General features: G+C 29.8%; 1 protein-coding gene across 1 annotated transcript; it reads right to left on the reverse strand.

The window, feature by feature from the left end:
- Positions 1 to 13,304: 13,304 nt before the first annotated feature.
- On the reverse strand, positions 13,305 to 15,323 carry LOC123199882 (protein ALP1-like). Its single transcript, XM_044614904.1, has one exon. It carries the CDS (start codon positions 14,986 to 14,988, stop codon positions 13,516 to 13,518), a length of 1,473 nt encoding a protein of 490 aa, XP_044470839.1. The 5' UTR covers positions 14,989 to 15,323; the 3' UTR covers positions 13,305 to 13,515.
- Between the last annotated feature and the right edge of the window lie 2,710 nt (positions 15,324 to 18,033).

Below are 18,033 nucleotides of genomic sequence, written 5' to 3' on the forward strand. Positions count from 1 at the left end.
GGACTGTACGCTGTACCTCTTGTCCGCTTCTCGCACAATTACTTTTTTTGCAAATTTTAATTAAAGTTTAACTATTTAAATAGCCTGTTTATTTTTTTGGTTAGTTGAAAAATAAAATATTTACTAAAATATTTTATTTCCAATCAACACCAATTGATGAACATCTGTTAAACGTTTCAAATGACTATGAATTCATGGATTTGTAGATCGACCATTCACATTAACAAATAATTTAATTTACTTTTTAATAATCTTTAAACTTATTTATATTTAATTTTATTTATATTTATGAAGGGTTTTATTATTAATGAAATAATGAATAATAAGAAGAGCATAAAATAAAATAAAACATGTGATTTTCTGATGGCCAAAACACTTTGTCTCACCAAGGTTCGGTGAAATTCTAAACTCATTTTATATTTACTTTTAAAAATTTAATATTTTATTAATATAATTAAAAGTAGAAATATTATTTTATTTAAAATATTAAAAAACTAAAAATTTATTATATTTTCTTATTATGTTTATAAATTTAATAATTTTTTATCACGCAAAGTTGTCAAAGTAATCATTTCCTTCTAGGAGTTTTTATCCTTCTCCTTGGTAACCACTGATCTCATCTTTAAAGATTGGAAGACAATGAAGTGTTTCCTTGGATGGGAAGATCAACTACCGTTCAATTCGTTCTCTTGGGTTTTTGTCGAAAGACAACAAAGCGTCAATGAAAATGACAAAACTTTGTCGCTCTTACTTCCGTCGATGTCTCATTTTGTCGCACTCAAAGGATGATAAGAGGCACTCTGACGATATTGGGGAGATGTTTCGTCATGCGACAAGATGACAAGATCTATGGAAGATCGTTGCACAACCTTCCTTCTTCGATATGACCGAATGGATATATGAATTTGTAGGCATTCCTTCTTCTTCAACCACTGATGGAAGATGTGTGGGAAGGCCAACGCTAGTTGCTGGAGAAGGCATTGAAAAAAAATGGAAACCCTAAGGGGAAAATAGACACTTTTTAGACTTTAGATGAGAAGAAATTGTTAATTTTTAAATTAAAGGGGGACAATTTAATAAAACTTTAGTTTTTAAAATTTGTTTATTAAATAATTATTTTATCATTAATTTTAATTAAAAATTCTAATAAAATTTTATGAGTTGGGTTTACACCTACCTTGGGTGAGAACAAGTCCTCTGACTTTTTCTGAAATTAATTAGAGAAGCATAGTTGTCTCATATTCCCTGCATATTACATTGGAAAAGGACACAAGTGACAAGTGTTAATTTAGTAAATTATTCTCGACCCGGAACTAATTTCCAATTTGATTGAATAAACTAGAAATTTTCAATAAAATTCTAATTTTGTTAGAAAATAATTAAAAGCTAAGTTTTTCAATTTTTTAAAAAATAACAAGTGAAAAAAAATGATTGATGCTAAATTGTTCAATTACATCTTGGATTAGCGTGATTTCAATCTAATGGTTATCTAAAAAGGTGTAATTTGATTAAAATCAAACTTGTTAAGTGTAATTTAGCCTGAATTTACATTTCTAAGTACATTTTTAAGTGTAATACGGTAGGATTTCAACCAAGTAAAGGTGTATAATTTGACAAGATTATACTTTGATTGATGTATATTTTAATTATTAGATGCCATCATTTTTGGCAGAGTGTGATATGGTTGGATTTAGTCTGCATCATACAGGGTTTAGTGCGAATCAACGAGATCACGACTTGGTTTGTACAATTCAAACTAAATTCAAGTAGATCGCTCATGTTTGAAAATAAAAAATTAAAAAAAAAAAAAGTATTGAAAGGGTAGAAACTGTAGTTTTCTCAAACTTTGGGTGCAGAAAATTTATAATAAATAAAAAATATTAACAGAAAAATTCAGCTCGTCAGTCTAGCTGTAAACTGACACAGCTATATTACCTGGTGGAATGCGTTGTAGCATAATTACAGCCCCAGTCTTTATTTTTTTCTGATTGAGTTGGCAGATAATGATTGGTTAACAAACAAAATTTGACATGTGAATAAAATTGTGTGTACTCATTTTGAATATATAAATAAATATATATTTAATATATATTAACATATGATTTAATAATTTTAAATTAAAGATAAAATAAAACTCAATTATATAATAATATATAAATGTATATCTATTTTTGTATTAAAAGTGAGTATGCATAACTTATAATACTACAACAAATAGTTTAAATAGTAAAGAAAAAGAAGTTCTATATATTAGAAAATATGAGTTCAAGTTTTTTTTGATGATATATCATGATCACGTTTTTGAATATCGCAATCAAAATCTTGACTTACCTAATTCAGTAATCGTGAGATCGATCATTAGACCTACCAAATTGTTAAATTGTTATCTTTGTTAAGTATGTATATTATTTGTACACATAGTTTTATTATATAAGCCAAAGAACTATTTCCCATTCGAGTTTTAATTCAATCTCAAAAACACACCCGTGATAATTAAAAAATTCAAACACCCATTAATAGGTTAATTTTTATTAAAATTTTCAATTAGAAACAAGGGTAAAATCATCAATTAGAGAAGTTCATATCATTTCCTCATTGATTTTAAAAATTAATATTTTACCTCAATTTTTCAAGTTTGAAAAGTTAACATTTTACTCTTAGGGTTTGTTTCTCGTCTTTAAATACTATTTTCATTTTCTGTGACCATCAAATCCACCCTAAAACGTTGTCGTCAAAGTCTTCTCACCTTGTCGACCACAAAACCATCAAATTTCATCTAAAAATTCAAACGATTTTCATCTAGATACATCGTCTTCCAGACGAAGAGATTTGGGTTTGTCCCATCATGTCCAAGAGATTTGGATTCGATGTGTTGCAACACAGAGATCTAGATGCAACGTAGCAAGGAGCACGAATTTTCACTTCGTTGCAAAGATCTGGATTCAGAGAAGATGAACGAGAGAGCAAAGCTAAAACGTTAATTGAGTGTAGATGCTCTTCGGCAGAAGAAAAAACTTCATCATCGAAGAATAGAGGTGAGAAGATGACATTAGCCAAAGAGGAACTTCATCACCGGAGAAAAAGAAAATAGAAATCCTAAAGAGAAAAATACAGCTTTTTAAAATTTTAATACGAGGAAAATTATTTGTTTTTTAAAACTTAGAAAAAATAATATAAAATTTAATAATAAAATAATAATTTTATCCTAATTTTTAATAAAAATTTTAATAAAAATTAATTATTAAATAAATGTTTAAGTTTTTTAATTATCATAAATTTATTTTTTAAATTGGATTAAAATTTGGATGAAAAATAGTACTTTGACCTATTATATAAAGATTCAAGGCCGACAACACATGATGCAGCGAAACAGCTGTTACGTTTGGTGTATTAAGAGATGCAAGGCCGAAGGACAAAATAAAATATAAAAGATATAATTAATAAAAACAAAAAACACGTGGAACGCATCAGTGCAGATGTTGAACTAAATATAGACAGACGGCCCTCAATATTTGTTCTAGATTTTAAATTATTGTTCTTGGGCCAGCACCTAGCCCAATAATTTATGGGCCCTATTAATCATTAGATTTTTATTTTCCTAATTAAATCGATGATGGTGTTTATGCCAAAATAGGTTGGGACGATTAATTTAGGGTATTCAACTTTCCACTTAATAAAAATATCCATCCAATCCCTTTTTTAAGGTACATTCGAATAAAACCCATGAGCAAGGGTGATGAATGTTTTTCAAATTTAATCAAATATCAATATAATAAAGAGGACAATCTAATTTAACTGATAGTCAGATCTGTTGACCGGTGATCAAATCAATTAACTATTTAAAAATAATATTAAATTTTTTTTATATAATTTATTATTAAGTCTATTATTTTACTTATTTTATAAATATAATTTGTGATATATATATATATTCAAATGTGATAAATAAGATCTTAGGTTCAAGTTTCATAGTGTATTTTTGAAAAAAAATTAATTTTTTATGTTGACTGAATCAAACCTAGTTTATATTTGATCTAATTCGGTTTAATTGCAAAAATGATTTTTAAACGAATTGGAATCGTTTGACTAATGATTGATGGTTTAACAGGTCAGATTAGCCGATTCGATTCAGTTTCTAAAACCATGATTGTAATTGATCAAGGTATATACAAATTTACTAAATTTTTTTAATATAACTATTTATTCCTAAGCTTCAAACTTGGTCAATTTTAAATACCTCATTATAAATAAATACAAGTACCTCCTCACTTTGACAATATGCACTAATCTCATCTACCATTTGAAAAAAAATAAAAATGAAAAGAATGATTTTTCCTCCATGTCTATTTCCATGAGAACATTACAACAATTAAAAAAAGAATAAGGAAATGTGGTGGATAAGGAAACATAAATATCCTTTGGATTGTAATCTAGTAGTTGCAAATGTGCTTGACAATTAGCATCTTGAATAGGAATATGAGCATTTGTAGGGAAGGATTTTAGAAAAGAATCATGATGTATGATTTTGTCAATGACCTCCCTCAAGCTGGAAATGAATTGTTTGTCAACTTGCCAAAAGTGTAGAATCAAATATCTTTTTGAAGGGTTGGCTCCCTCGATCTACCATGTATGTTGTCTAAGGCCAATACTTTTTAAGTATGAAATTGAAAGTAAGCATGTGCAAGTCCCTTAGTGAAAATGTCTACAAGTTACTGACATGAAGGGACAAACCTGAATTGAAATGGTTTTCTTCATATTTCTCGCAAACAAAGTGACAATCTATTTTGATGTGTTTGGTTTGCTCAGGGAAAACATAATTAGTAGCAATGTATATCACTGACTTATTGTTGCAAGGTGATTTGCTTAGGGACTTTAATTAATAAATCTTTTAAGTTAATGTTAATCAAATTATCTTTTTCATTGTTTTGGCCATGACCACGATATTCTGTTTCTATTACAGAGAGTTCAATGATTGGTTAAGCATTACTTAGGATTTTGATGAACCTAATTTGCACCATTGAAGGCTTTGAGAACAACTTTTTTATCCTCAGAATAAATAATCTTGTAGTTGGGGACATTATGAAGATATTGAATCACTAGTTGTTCCATTTCTATATATGGTTTTCTTGGAGTTCGGGGGAATTAACTTAGTAGATGGACTATATAAGCCAAGTCTAGTCACTTCAAAGTTAGTTACAAGAGCCTTCTAACCAATTTTTGATATTCTCTTGCACTTGTTAGGAGCTCACTGTCTTCTGTTGAGAGTCTATGTTATTTTGGAATGGGAATTTCGACTTTACTTGAACTTTTAACATTTGCTTTAGTGATGATATTGTTTGTGTATTTATGTTGGTTGAGAAAGACTCATTTTTCACTCTTTTAAACTTCGAGGCCAATAAAAGAAAATGTAGATATCCCAAATTTTTTTTTTGAAAACAACTTTGGAGATATTTCTTAAATTGAGAACATATTTCATCAGTATTTTTAACAAGAATCAAATCATTAGTATAAACTAGAACGATCAATTTTACATTGTCTTGATGAAGAGTGAATAAAGAATTGTCTGAGTTATTTTGTTTAAAATGATAAGTAAGTTAAGCTTCAAAAACTTTACCAAACCATTATCATGAAGCTTACATGAGGTCATATAAAGGACTTATGAAGCTTGCAGACCAATTTTGTGTTTTGGGATTGTAAACCTTGTGGTGCCTTCATGCATACTTTTTGTTTAATTATCTATTGAGAAATGTGTTGTTCACATTCAGTTGGTATAATGGTCATTCTTTCATTGTTGCAACTGGAGTCAAACATTTGACTGTGGCAAACTTGGCAACAAGGGCAAAAGTTTCATTGTAGTCGAGCCCTTTAACATGAGAATAACCTTGGGCTATCAATTTAGTCTTGTATTGTTCAATGCTTCCGTCCAAATTGACCATTCTTGATAAATACTCGATTTCTGTCATTGATGAATTTTTAGATAAATTGGGAGGAGTAACAATTTTTTCTAAGTTAGATCTTAAGTCAAGTTACCATCAAATCCTGAGATAAAGATATGAAAAAGTGACATTTCAAACATGTGATATTCATTCTAATTTTTTGTGGATGTCATTGGACTTATCAAATGCATGAATGACTTTGCAATCATTGATGAATGAAAATTTTTGTCTTTATTTTTGAAAATTTATTTTGGTTTTTTTTTTTATGATATTCTAATATATAATAAGGATTTGAGTTCACATTTGGAGCATCTGGGGATAACTTTGGTTGTGTAATAGGATCATCCCCTTTTTGCTTATAAGAAGTTATCTCGACACAAGAAGTGGTGGCTAATCTGGCCAAGGTATAGAGCACGGTGAGTTGGCCCAATCCAAAAGACATTAAGGGACCGTTTGGTTTCAGTCAATAAAGATTACTTTAGTAATTTATCTTTTATTACTTATATTACCTTGTTTGATTTGTCAGTAATAAAATATTATAGTAATTTTCTATTACCAATAGTGATATGAAAAGTAATGTAGATGATAATCTGATTATCACATTCATTTTATGTGTTAAAATATTACCAAAGTAATCTTGATTTTATTATAATTATATTCTTATTTATTAATTTTTTTAGAAAAAAAATAATCTCATTTTCAATTAATATAATAAGTAATATAAAAAATATTTTAGAATAATTATATCTAAGGGTATTTAAGTAAATTAATTTATTAGTATTATTTTATTATCTCTAATCAAACACAATAATTATTTGTACATACTCATTTTTATCAAATTTTGTCAAACATAGTAATCATTTATATTTATTAATCTTCTAAATAATTTATCTTTAAGGTAATTTTTCAATTTTGGTAAGGCCAAAAAACTTATTCCCACCCAAGATATAGTGAAATCGCAAAGTCTCATTTTTCGACTTTCAAAAACCCAAATACTCATCCATGAACTAAAATCTGTTAAAATTTTCAGTTAGCGTTAAGGGTAAAATTATCTTTTAACTGTAATATTTAAAAAAATAAAAGTCTATATCATTTTACCCCCTTAATTTGAAAAACTAATAATTTCTCCTTAAATTTAAGATTTGAAAAGTGACAATTTCCCCCCACCTAGGGTTTCAAATTTTGTCGATGAATTTTTGGCAAATGACGGTCGATCTCTCTCCCTCTTGACAACATATCTCCCTCCAGTGCCTCCCCTTTGATCGACGACATCTGAATTCAATAAAATCCAAATAAAATCCAAACAAAGAGTTGAAACTCTTCGTCTGGATGATGACGATGGTCCCGATGAGAAAGACTCCTCATATGGACCGTCTTTCATTGTCTAGATGAAGAGTTTCAAATTTTTTATCTGGATTCAGTCAAATTCAGCCATCATTGACCAAAGGAAAAACATCAGAGGGAGAGAGATCAATTGTTGTTTGTCAAAAATTCGTCAGTGAAATTGAAACCCTAGGTACGAGAGAAATTGTCACTTTTCAAAACTTAATTTTAAGAGAAAATTATTGGTTTTCTAAATTAATGGGGTAAATGATATAACCTTTTATTTTTTTTAAATATTATTGCTAAATAACAATTTTACCCTTAATTCTAACTAGAAATTTTAATAAATTTTAGTTTATAGGTAGATGTTTGGGTTTTTGAAAGTTTGAGGATAGGACTTTGAGATTTCACTATACCTTAAGTGGAAACAAGTTTTTTGGCCTTTTAATAATAAAATATTATCTAAACCAAGTGTCCCTTAAAAGATCGTGGGGTTCTTTAGGATTAACAAACTATTATAAAAGATTCATAAAGGGTATAAGAAGATTGTTGAGTCACTCACTCAATTGTTTAAAAAAAATGCCTTTTTATGGACAATGTGAAATAAGAAATAAGAAATTGAATAATTCTTACTCAATTTTATGCATAAAGAACATACAAATATATATATAGTTCGCAATAAATTAGAACCTAGAAAATTAGACTTAAAAAAAAAATAATCAAGCTAATTTAGGATATACTAAACTACAAAATATATACACTAATTAATTTGAAATTAGATCTCTAAACTTTAGGAATTTATTTCTAGTTTCCAAAACTCCTCCCCAAGTGTATTTTCTATTCTCAACATGGATTGTTGTTGATTTTATATGTTATCCTTGAATAGATACTATCTTCATCAAATGAGATGATCTAGTGAGAAAAGTTTCCAAATTAGATGAGATTATTTTTAAAGATTTCGGCTACCAATGCGACTTTAATGATGTCTAACTTTATGGTCATTTAGGTAACTGTTTACTAACTCACCTTCCTTCAAAGATGATGATATGTGTGCTAAATTGAGGTATTCATCTTTTCACGTAGGTGACGATGTAAGTGTATCGAATGGATAAATTCATTATATATATAATTGTTAGTGTGAGTGTACTAAATTGATAAACTCATCTTTACACATAGGTGCAATGTGAGCACGTTATAATGAAATGTCAACAAGAATGCTCAACTTTTGATGCCGTGAAACAAGAACTTAGAAATTGAATAATTTTTGCTTAATTTTTTTCATAGATTACAAACAAATATGTACATAGTTTACGATAAATTGGAATCTAGAAACCAAACTAAACTAGTAAATAATCAAGCTCAACTAATAAATAATAAAACACAAAATATACGTAGTAATTAATTTGAAATTACTACATAACTGGGAGAAAAAAATGGTTAGAGAGTGAGGATTTAACTGGGAAAGGAGGGAGAGAATGAGCAGTCTGAATTAAGTTTGTGTTGAAGTAGCAAGGAGGTCTCCGACTTCTCGAACTGCAAAGATTATCCACGGTCAAATTTATTATATTCTTTTCTTTTAGTTCAGGTTGTGGTAAGAGTAGACACGTCAATTGAGCCGAAGTAAATGGAGGCCTGACATGAAGTACGAAAAAAAGCACGACATAAGAAGACTCAGCCTGGTATTGTAGTATGTTGAGCTAGGTTCATGGGCCTATTGGGCTCGAGCTTTAATATTAAGCCCATAGGCTGGCCCGACCCGACCCTATACTGTTTAAAAATAAAAATATTTTTTTTCTTGCTTCTATTTTGTGTGCTTCCTTCTGTCTTGTGGCAAAAGTCTTGGCCTTCTTAATTATTTTTTTAAAATTTTGTAATTTATTTATTTTTTCTCTATATAAATCCATTCAATTTTTCTTCATTTTCACTTTTATTTACAAATATCTCAATCTCAATTATTTTATTATATTTTCAATCTCATTTTCTCTCATCAACTCTCTTTTAGAAAATATCTAAATTCACAAATAATAATTTTTTGTATTTATAATTTTATTTTTATTTTTATTTTATCGTTACAAAATATTACAAATGAATTCAATCCATTTGAATATTATCATAATATATATTTATTTATATTTTGTAATTTATACAATATGTAAATTAATTTATTTATACTATGTTATTAATTTATAATATTTATACTATGATATTCCTCCGTTATAAGTGAGAGATTATAAATAAAGTATTTGAAGTACTCTCTTCAATTTTAATAATTGAAAAATAATTTGTGTTTAAAAATTTTTAAATAATTTTTTTTAATATTAATTAAATGGGTCGGGCTAGCCCATTTAAAGCCCGACTCGGTTAAGACTCATTATTATATGGGTTAGGCCTTGAGTCTTTATATATTAATGGGTCAGTTCGACCCGAAAGCCCATTACTATTTGGGCTTCGAGCTGACCCGACCCATTAGCCCGATGGGCCAAACCAAAGCTGGTCCGATCCAACCCATTGACACCTACAGGTAAGAGTAATAGGGTGCAATCTTGTTGAGTAAGTGAACAAAAGAAGGAATATTCAGAATCAATTGTTTTATGTTGTGTGTTTATTCTATTTGGTTGGTTTTTCTACGGGTTAGCTTAACACGTTCTAATTCCATCTTCAATTTTTTTTTTAAGGCCAAATGACTTATTCTCACCCAAAATATGTTATTTTTCTAAACTTTCACTTTTTAATTTTGAAAATCTTATTTACCTACTCATAAATTGTTAATTTTGTTAGTTTTAAAGATAAAATCACCATTTAATATTTAATATTAAAAATAAACTTAAATTTGATTTCATTTTTTCCCTCTAAACCCTAAAATCTAACAATTTTTTTCTAACCCAAGTTTTTAAAATTAGCATTTTCCCTCTAGGGTTTTCAATTTTTCATATTAATTTTTTTCAGTGATGAAGAGACTTCTCCGATGATCTCTAGACAATGTCTCTTCCTCTCCAGCAAGTTCTCCTTCAATGCGCCCTCCTTTTGACGGTGTCGTCATCAGAGAATGAAGACGACTCATCTTTGTTTTTAACGAAGACAAACTGTCTTTGTCTAGAGATGAAGAGTCTTCGTCGACGAAGACTCTTCGTTGTCGAAGAAGACCTTGTCTTCATCTTTGATGAAGACGAGTTGTCTTCGTTCTTTGACTACGACAACACCGCACAACACCGAAAAGAGGATTCGTCGAAGGGGAAGATACGTTGTTTGGAGATTGTCAAAGAAGTCTCTTCGTCACTGGAAAAATTGAATCTAAAAAATTGGAAATTCTAGGGGGAAACTACTATTTTTGAAAACTTAGGTTGAGAGAAATTATTTGTTTTTAGGGTTTAGGGGGGAGAATAATATAACTAACAGATTCGATTAATTTTAACTATCTATGAGTTAATAAATGAGATTTTCAAAATTAAGAGATGGAAATGTGAGGAAACAACATACTTTGGGTGGGAATAAGTCTTTTGGCCTTTCTTTAATCCTTCTGTTCATTATCACATGAGTTTCCTCCTTGCCTTAAATTGGTTATCAAAGGTGTAAAATAATCTTAAAATTTTTAAAGTTTAACATATGAATGGAAATTGTATTGTATCCAGCGCATAAAAAATTGAAATCTCACATCAAGCCAGTCAAATGGTTGAAATGTTTAGAATCATGCATGCTTCATTAATAAAAAATCTTGTCTCCATACGAAGGAAAAAGATATTTGGTTTAGAAATGACAATTTTAATTCGAATTTAGAAATTTCAACCCTCCTCAATTCTTATAGGGAAAGGGATATGGATAAAAATGAAAAAAATTTCCACAATTAAAGATAGGGGTACAGAAGTCTTGTCTTGTCTCTGTTATTGTCCTTGACCCCACTTATTTATATTAATATATTTATTTAAAATACTAACATATCTTTATAGTTTTAGTTATTTATATTATTCAAATTTATTTAAGTTTTTATTATACATATTAAAGTGATAATATATAATATTTGTGACATTTGAAATAATGAGTTGATTTTAATTTTACTATTTAATATATTTATGTTGTATTTAAAGAGTATAAGGAGGAAAAATTTTTTTTTTACGAATACAAGAAGAGAATTTTGTCTTGTGAGTACAGAAAAGAGATTTTTTTCTATGGAAAAGAGGAAAAAAAATTTTTCGTAGGAAAGAGATAAAAAATCTTTGTCATCCCTATAATAGGGATGAAAATTGATATCTCCTATAAGAATAAAGACAGAGACAAGAATTTAGATCTCTTCTCTGCCCCTGCGGTTGCCATTTCTAATTTGGCTAAGGTATGCTTCATGGTTTCACATAGAATTGAAATTGGATGAAGTTTCAGTTTGAGTGTGTTCCATGACATTTTGTATGGATTTTTCCTAGTGTACAGTCAGGAAAATTCTGTCAGTCATTGATTTGTGGGTGCGGCTGTGAGTTCCTTAATGTTTTTGATTCTTGGCAAGAGATAATATTGATGGCTTCAGAGTGAATATATGGGATTGGAAAGGTGTCATTTTCAGTATCCTCGTCCTGTGTGAAATATATGGATCTTCTCATCATCGAGTTACATTCATTATCGCAGAATTACTCGCTCATTCATACCAAAAATATTGTACGGTTTCTTTGCTAGAACATATGGAAACAACATAAACTAAGGGAATGTGTACCTCTAAGCCAACATTTGAAACCTCAATCAAATCAGTCAATTTAATCGGTTCGATTGGGATACATTGATGACGACAACTTCAAATGATGGTACAATGACATTAGCAATTGGACTCTATTGAATCACAATTCAATCGGAGAACTTGTACTGATTTGTGGCTGGTTCTTTGGTTTAGGGTAGGAATAAGTCATCAAAAAAGTTACAATTGATGTTGAAAATGAATCAAATGATGAAATAGACACTAGAAATGATGAGATCAATGTTGGGAGGAAATGAAAATGACAATATTATCGTCGGAAGGAGTTGTCAATAAAGAGAAAAACTAGAAGAATCAATGTGTAACTTGAGTTTTTCAACTTGGGTTTTTATATACTTCGGAGAAATTTTTACTTTAGGCTCTACTTAAAATAAAAAGGACAAAACCATTTTTAAATACATATTAGTTTAACCTCTAAATAAAATAAAATATACAATAACACTCCTAAAGAGTTTACTAATCTGACCATTGCTTAATTGGTCTGATGATTAGTTGACCTAGATGAACCCCTTCACCATGTCTACATTTGGCCAGCGTATAAAACCATATTGTAAGTAGTTTCGTTATTGTTAATTAACTAAAAGTTTGTCTAGAAAATAGAAAAAAAAAAAGAGAGCACCATGATAAGCAAATTTATTTACATTTATTTCAGAGTCTTGGATGAGATGTGTGCTGATTTTGTCCTAGTACAGTTTAAAACGATGAGTTATAATAATGGTTAGTTAGAGAAAAGAGAAGACAAATATAAATAACACCTTGATTTTGTTAGGCAGGTGGTGCAGTACCAACATAAATAACACCTTCCCATATTAGGATAGGAATCTTAGCAGAGGAACATGATCCCCTATTTCATATACTGCTTAACCAAATATATTGAGTCATTTTTTCAGTATGGAGAAACCTATCCAAAATTAAAATATTCATTGTTACTTGTTTGAATGTTCAAACAGGAGAAGAATCTTAACTATATCATTATCCAACTTTATGTTTTCAGGTGTTTGGCACCAATAGAAAATGATATGCCCATTCTCCTCTAACTCCCAATTTGTCAAAGACAGATTCATGCCACTTATGTCAAAGTGCGAGAAGAATAGACAGCACTATGCTTTGACATAATAGAAAATGAAAAATATTCTAAATCACCTTCTGAATAAGCTAACTGGGTATAATCCAGGATCTCCCTCTGCAACAGATAGAAGACTTGCCTTTAAACAAATATGCAAGAACATTAGTTTGTGATTCTGGGGATTTTATTTTATATGCAACTAAGCAAGCACAAACTTTTAACAATGGACACTAATACTTACAAACCATTGCAAAAAGAATAATCTTTATTTCTTTTTGTTGGAGTATGGAACCTAGAATACATTGTGATTTATGGATATAAACTTGAAGCTATATAAGACATGCAGTGTTTATCAATTTAAGGGATGGGCGATCAAAGTAGGATGAATGCCCAACTATGATAATTCATTAACAAAAGAATCATATTCTCAATAAATAAACAAACACATCTCTGTTCAACTATAAAAATGCAGTGCCTGCAAGGCCATGGTGCAAAAGATTATGAGCAATGGCATCCCTTGCCTTCATTGAGTTGGGTGATCTCAGAGGAGCATCGGGGATCATCTCATCGTCAACAAGGTCAAATGTCAAGCTTGGATCCATGTCCTCGTTGTTCATCTCACATATATTATGCAGCACACAGCATGCCCCAAGAACCACAGGTAGGTCCTGCAATTTAATCTCTGTTCTTTTCTGCAAACAACTCCACCTTCCTTTCAGCCTTGCAAATGCATCCCTCGCAACCCGTTGAATCTCTCCAATTTTCTCGTTGAACGCGTGTTGAGTCCATGTCAAATTCTGCTGTGTATAGGGTACCAACACCCAATCCAGTAAAGGATACCCTGAACCTCCAACAATCCACACTCCTTTCAAAAGACCCCCGCTTGCTCTTTGATACAAAGCAGACTTCTCCAACACCTGATCATCAGGCATCGAACCAGGCCAACCGATGCATACATCAGTAAAAACCCCCTTCGGATTGACAACGCCTTGTAATGTAATCGAATACGATGTCTTCTGATTCCTCTCAGTATGCCTCTTATTGAAATAAGCTGCAACACTAATTTTAGGGGCTATAATAGGAATATGTGTGGTATACACAGAACCAACAGCATTTGGAATCCCAGACAAGACTTCAAACTCCTCTTTAATCTTCCTTAAACCCTCTTCATCAGGCCATTGTAAATACTTTGGCATTAACACACTCCTAATAGCTGTACAAACTTCAAGAACCAATTTATGACAAGTTGAAATGCCTAAACCGAACCTTTTTGACACAAGTCTAAGTGGTTCACCAGTGGCAAGTCTCCAAATACAAACTGCAACCCTTTGCCTCACAGGAATTGCATTCCGCAAAGTTGTATCTTCCTTGGCAATAACTGAATTCAGTTGTTCACATATCATATCAAACGTTTGCCTTCTCATTCTGAACCATTTCTTGAACTCCTCTTCGGGGTAGTCAGGACTATTGCACTCATCCCACCAGGCCTTTGACCGGTCTTTGACCCACAACCGCCTATGCTGGGCTGTTCCTGGCCCACCGCTTCCTTGCTTGGCGGACTTTTGCATATTATCAGAATCAGCAACGGCGGCGATGGTGGCAACGGAAGAAGCGAGAAGGCGGGATTTCTTCTTGTTTGTCCGCTCAGTTTCTTCAAATTCGGAATAGTAATTTTGAAGATTGGAGTAATACTCCAACATGGTCTTCGTTTTCTTCTTGCGATTCGTCTCAAAAAGTGATTTAGTTTCAGCAGAGGCTTTGTTTTGATCTTCTTCATCGCCCTTGTGTTCTTCTTCCAACAATATCAATGAAGTAATAATACCCTTCAAGTCTTTCTTCTTCCCTCCTTCTCCATCATCGTCTCCGCTTTGAACACGATGATCTCCTTCATCTTTTCGCCTCCGTTTCCTAACAGTGGTGGCGTCGTTCATAATTTGAAGAAAAACTGAAGCTTGATCAACTAACTGTACAAACAATAAAATACAAATGATGGGTTCGTTGATTGAACTTGAATTGAGAGAAGGAAGAGTTCGATATAAGGACAGAAAAAGGGGGCAAAGAAAATCTAAAAATCAACAACAGTCTTTGAAATTGGGTTGTTAACGGTGTGAAAACAAAGATTTGGACTATGGAAACGGGGGAGAGAAGGCAGAGTTTGATTATAATAATTAAAATAGATGAAATTTCGTTTGGCTTTGTCATAAAGCCATAAAATGTCAAAGAAAAATGATGAGAAAAAGGTCAAACATAAACATGGCTGGGTTGAAGGATTAAGTAAAATATAAACAAAATAGCGGTGGTAGTGTGAACGAACACGGCAACTACAGCAGTATAATAATTGATGATGTGGGCTGGGGGTGGTGGGGTAGGTGGCGTTGGACGGTGACTTGGTTTAGGCGGATGCAGATGGATCATACTGCTTCAATTGTGCATAGAAACAACACCAAATTTTAATTTAATCAAACTCCAAAGTTTTGAAATACACTTCTATCCTGATATGTTATCACTTTTCTTAAAAAATAGTATTATATATATAAATAATAATATATTATTATATAATTAAATAGATAAAAATTACAAAAATAAAATCTAATTATATGATGATTCATCATTATTTATACACAAAATTATAGACAACTGCATAGTTTTATTGTTTCTAAAATTATGTATTAATTTGTAGTGGTAAAATTATTTATACAAATAAATATGTATTATATCATATAATAACTTAACCGTATCATATCGATTTTAATATATTTTAAAACACATATCGTTTTTTTATCCGTATCATATATTATAATAATAACCGAGGATGGGTTTCTTTTGTCTTTTTTCAATAATACTATATATATAAATAATGTATACATCTTTGTATATAAATAATGATATGTTACTATATAATTAGGTATTGTTTTATTTCTAATTTAAAACTATCAAATCATATAGTGATACGTTATTATTTATGTATAAAATTATATATATTATTTTTACATGTAACATTATTTTTTTTTTTCAAGTTTAAGTTACTTTTTTTGGATTTGAATTGTCTAAATTTTGTTTTCAACTCCTCCACTTGCTTTCACATATCTTAAATAAGTGGTAAGTTTGTTTGTTTTAATGTATACTCCTAATGGGATATTTAATTCGAGCTAATATTTGATTATATTGATAATCTATACTTAATTACTAATATTAGGTAATAAATATTTTATTATTAAGGTGACATGGTATACAAGTAAATTTGATAATTTGATTATCATCTCCGTATTAAATATTTTTAAGATAATCTTAATTTTGTTATAAATTTATCGTCATTTATTTGCAACCCTAATAGAAAACACAACATCGTGCCACTCCTAGTTGGAATGTCTAAATTTAAAGACTAGCATTAAGAATTTTCAAAATTCTTAAACAAAAGGTAATTTTGTTTGTATTAATCAACCACCCCTTTTGTTGTTTCCTTGAAAGAGTGAGGGTTGTCCCAACTTTGGATCTCAATTGTTTTCATTATCAGTGGGTAGTTGTAGGAAACACAACAATAATACACAAAAACTCTTATAATATACATAAAACAATTCTTTAATTAGGAAATTTTGGATAAATATAAATATAACTACCATGTCATACTATCTTATTTAAATACAACAACTTAACAATTTCCGTATACATATTTTATCACAAGAGCAATACTATAGTACCTATTTTGGATACATAAATATATATGCACTTACATGTATCATCACATGATTGAGTATTGTTTTATTCGTAATTAAAATCTCCTAATCACATAATAACACATATAAATATGTATACATTTGTATATTTAAAACGAGTACTTATAGTTTTATTGTTATAACAATGTTTAAGGATGATTCCTTTGATATGATCATACATGAGATCCTTGTACATTAGAACATTATTTATAATAGAACGGTGTTAGTAAAAATAGTAGTATTATATACATAAATAATATATACAATTTTATACATAAATATTAATGTGTTAGTATGCAACTAGATAGTTTTAAAATAGAGATAAAATAATATCCGATCATATGATAATATATTATTTATACATATAATTTTATTGTAACAAGAAAACCCTCATGCATGTGTGCAATTCTTCGATTCGATGGTTTTGGCTAAAACTAATAATTGATGACCTTTTTTTTTTTTTTTTGCATTTGTTGAGATTAATAATGGATCCCTAACATTTTATACAGACATTAAAAACTTCAAACAATTGTACAAGAGAAATTTGTCAAACCGCCTCCACTTAATTTGGGGTCATATTCATATTTGTGTTGATGGAATATTGGAACATTTCCTATTATTTTTTTGACAATTTTCCAATAAAGGTGAATGATTTGTCCTAACCAGGACCAATATAGAACTGTTATTGATTGACACCAATAATGTGAAACTTAGAAAGAATCATGTTTGTTACCTCATTTTATATAAGATCCTTAAGCAAAGTGAAAAATGGCATTGGAGGACAAAAACTTTAAAACTAATTAAATTAAAATGTTAATAAACAAGGATTGCCAAGAAAATTTAAGTATACAGATAACGTGTTATCATATAAGTGGATAAGTTTAAATTAAAGATTAAATAATATCTAATCATATAATGACATATACTTAAATTATATATAAAAAATATGTACATACAATATTATATATTTTTTAATTTGAAATGGTGCCGTGTAGACTGACTATTTAAATTATGACCGAATGACTATTTCCTACCAAAACTTTAATTAAACAACAAGTTCCTTCTTTTAAAGTTTGAAAACTCCATTTTCCATCTATATATCAAAAGTACAACGTTATTTTTAACAATGAAAAGATATTTTACTTATTTTGTATAATATATAATATGAGTAATATCACTTATACTCTTATCGATCAAAGTTTATATATTCAAACAATAACAAGGGAAAAAGTTAACTAGTGTAATACAGACAGAGCCAAACAA

Source organism: Mangifera indica, chromosome 17 (assembly GCF_011075055.1).
Source record: "Mangifera indica cultivar Alphonso chromosome 17, CATAS_Mindica_2.1, whole genome shotgun sequence".
Classification (NCBI taxonomy): Eukaryota; Viridiplantae; Streptophyta; class Magnoliopsida; order Sapindales; family Anacardiaceae; genus Mangifera; species Mangifera indica.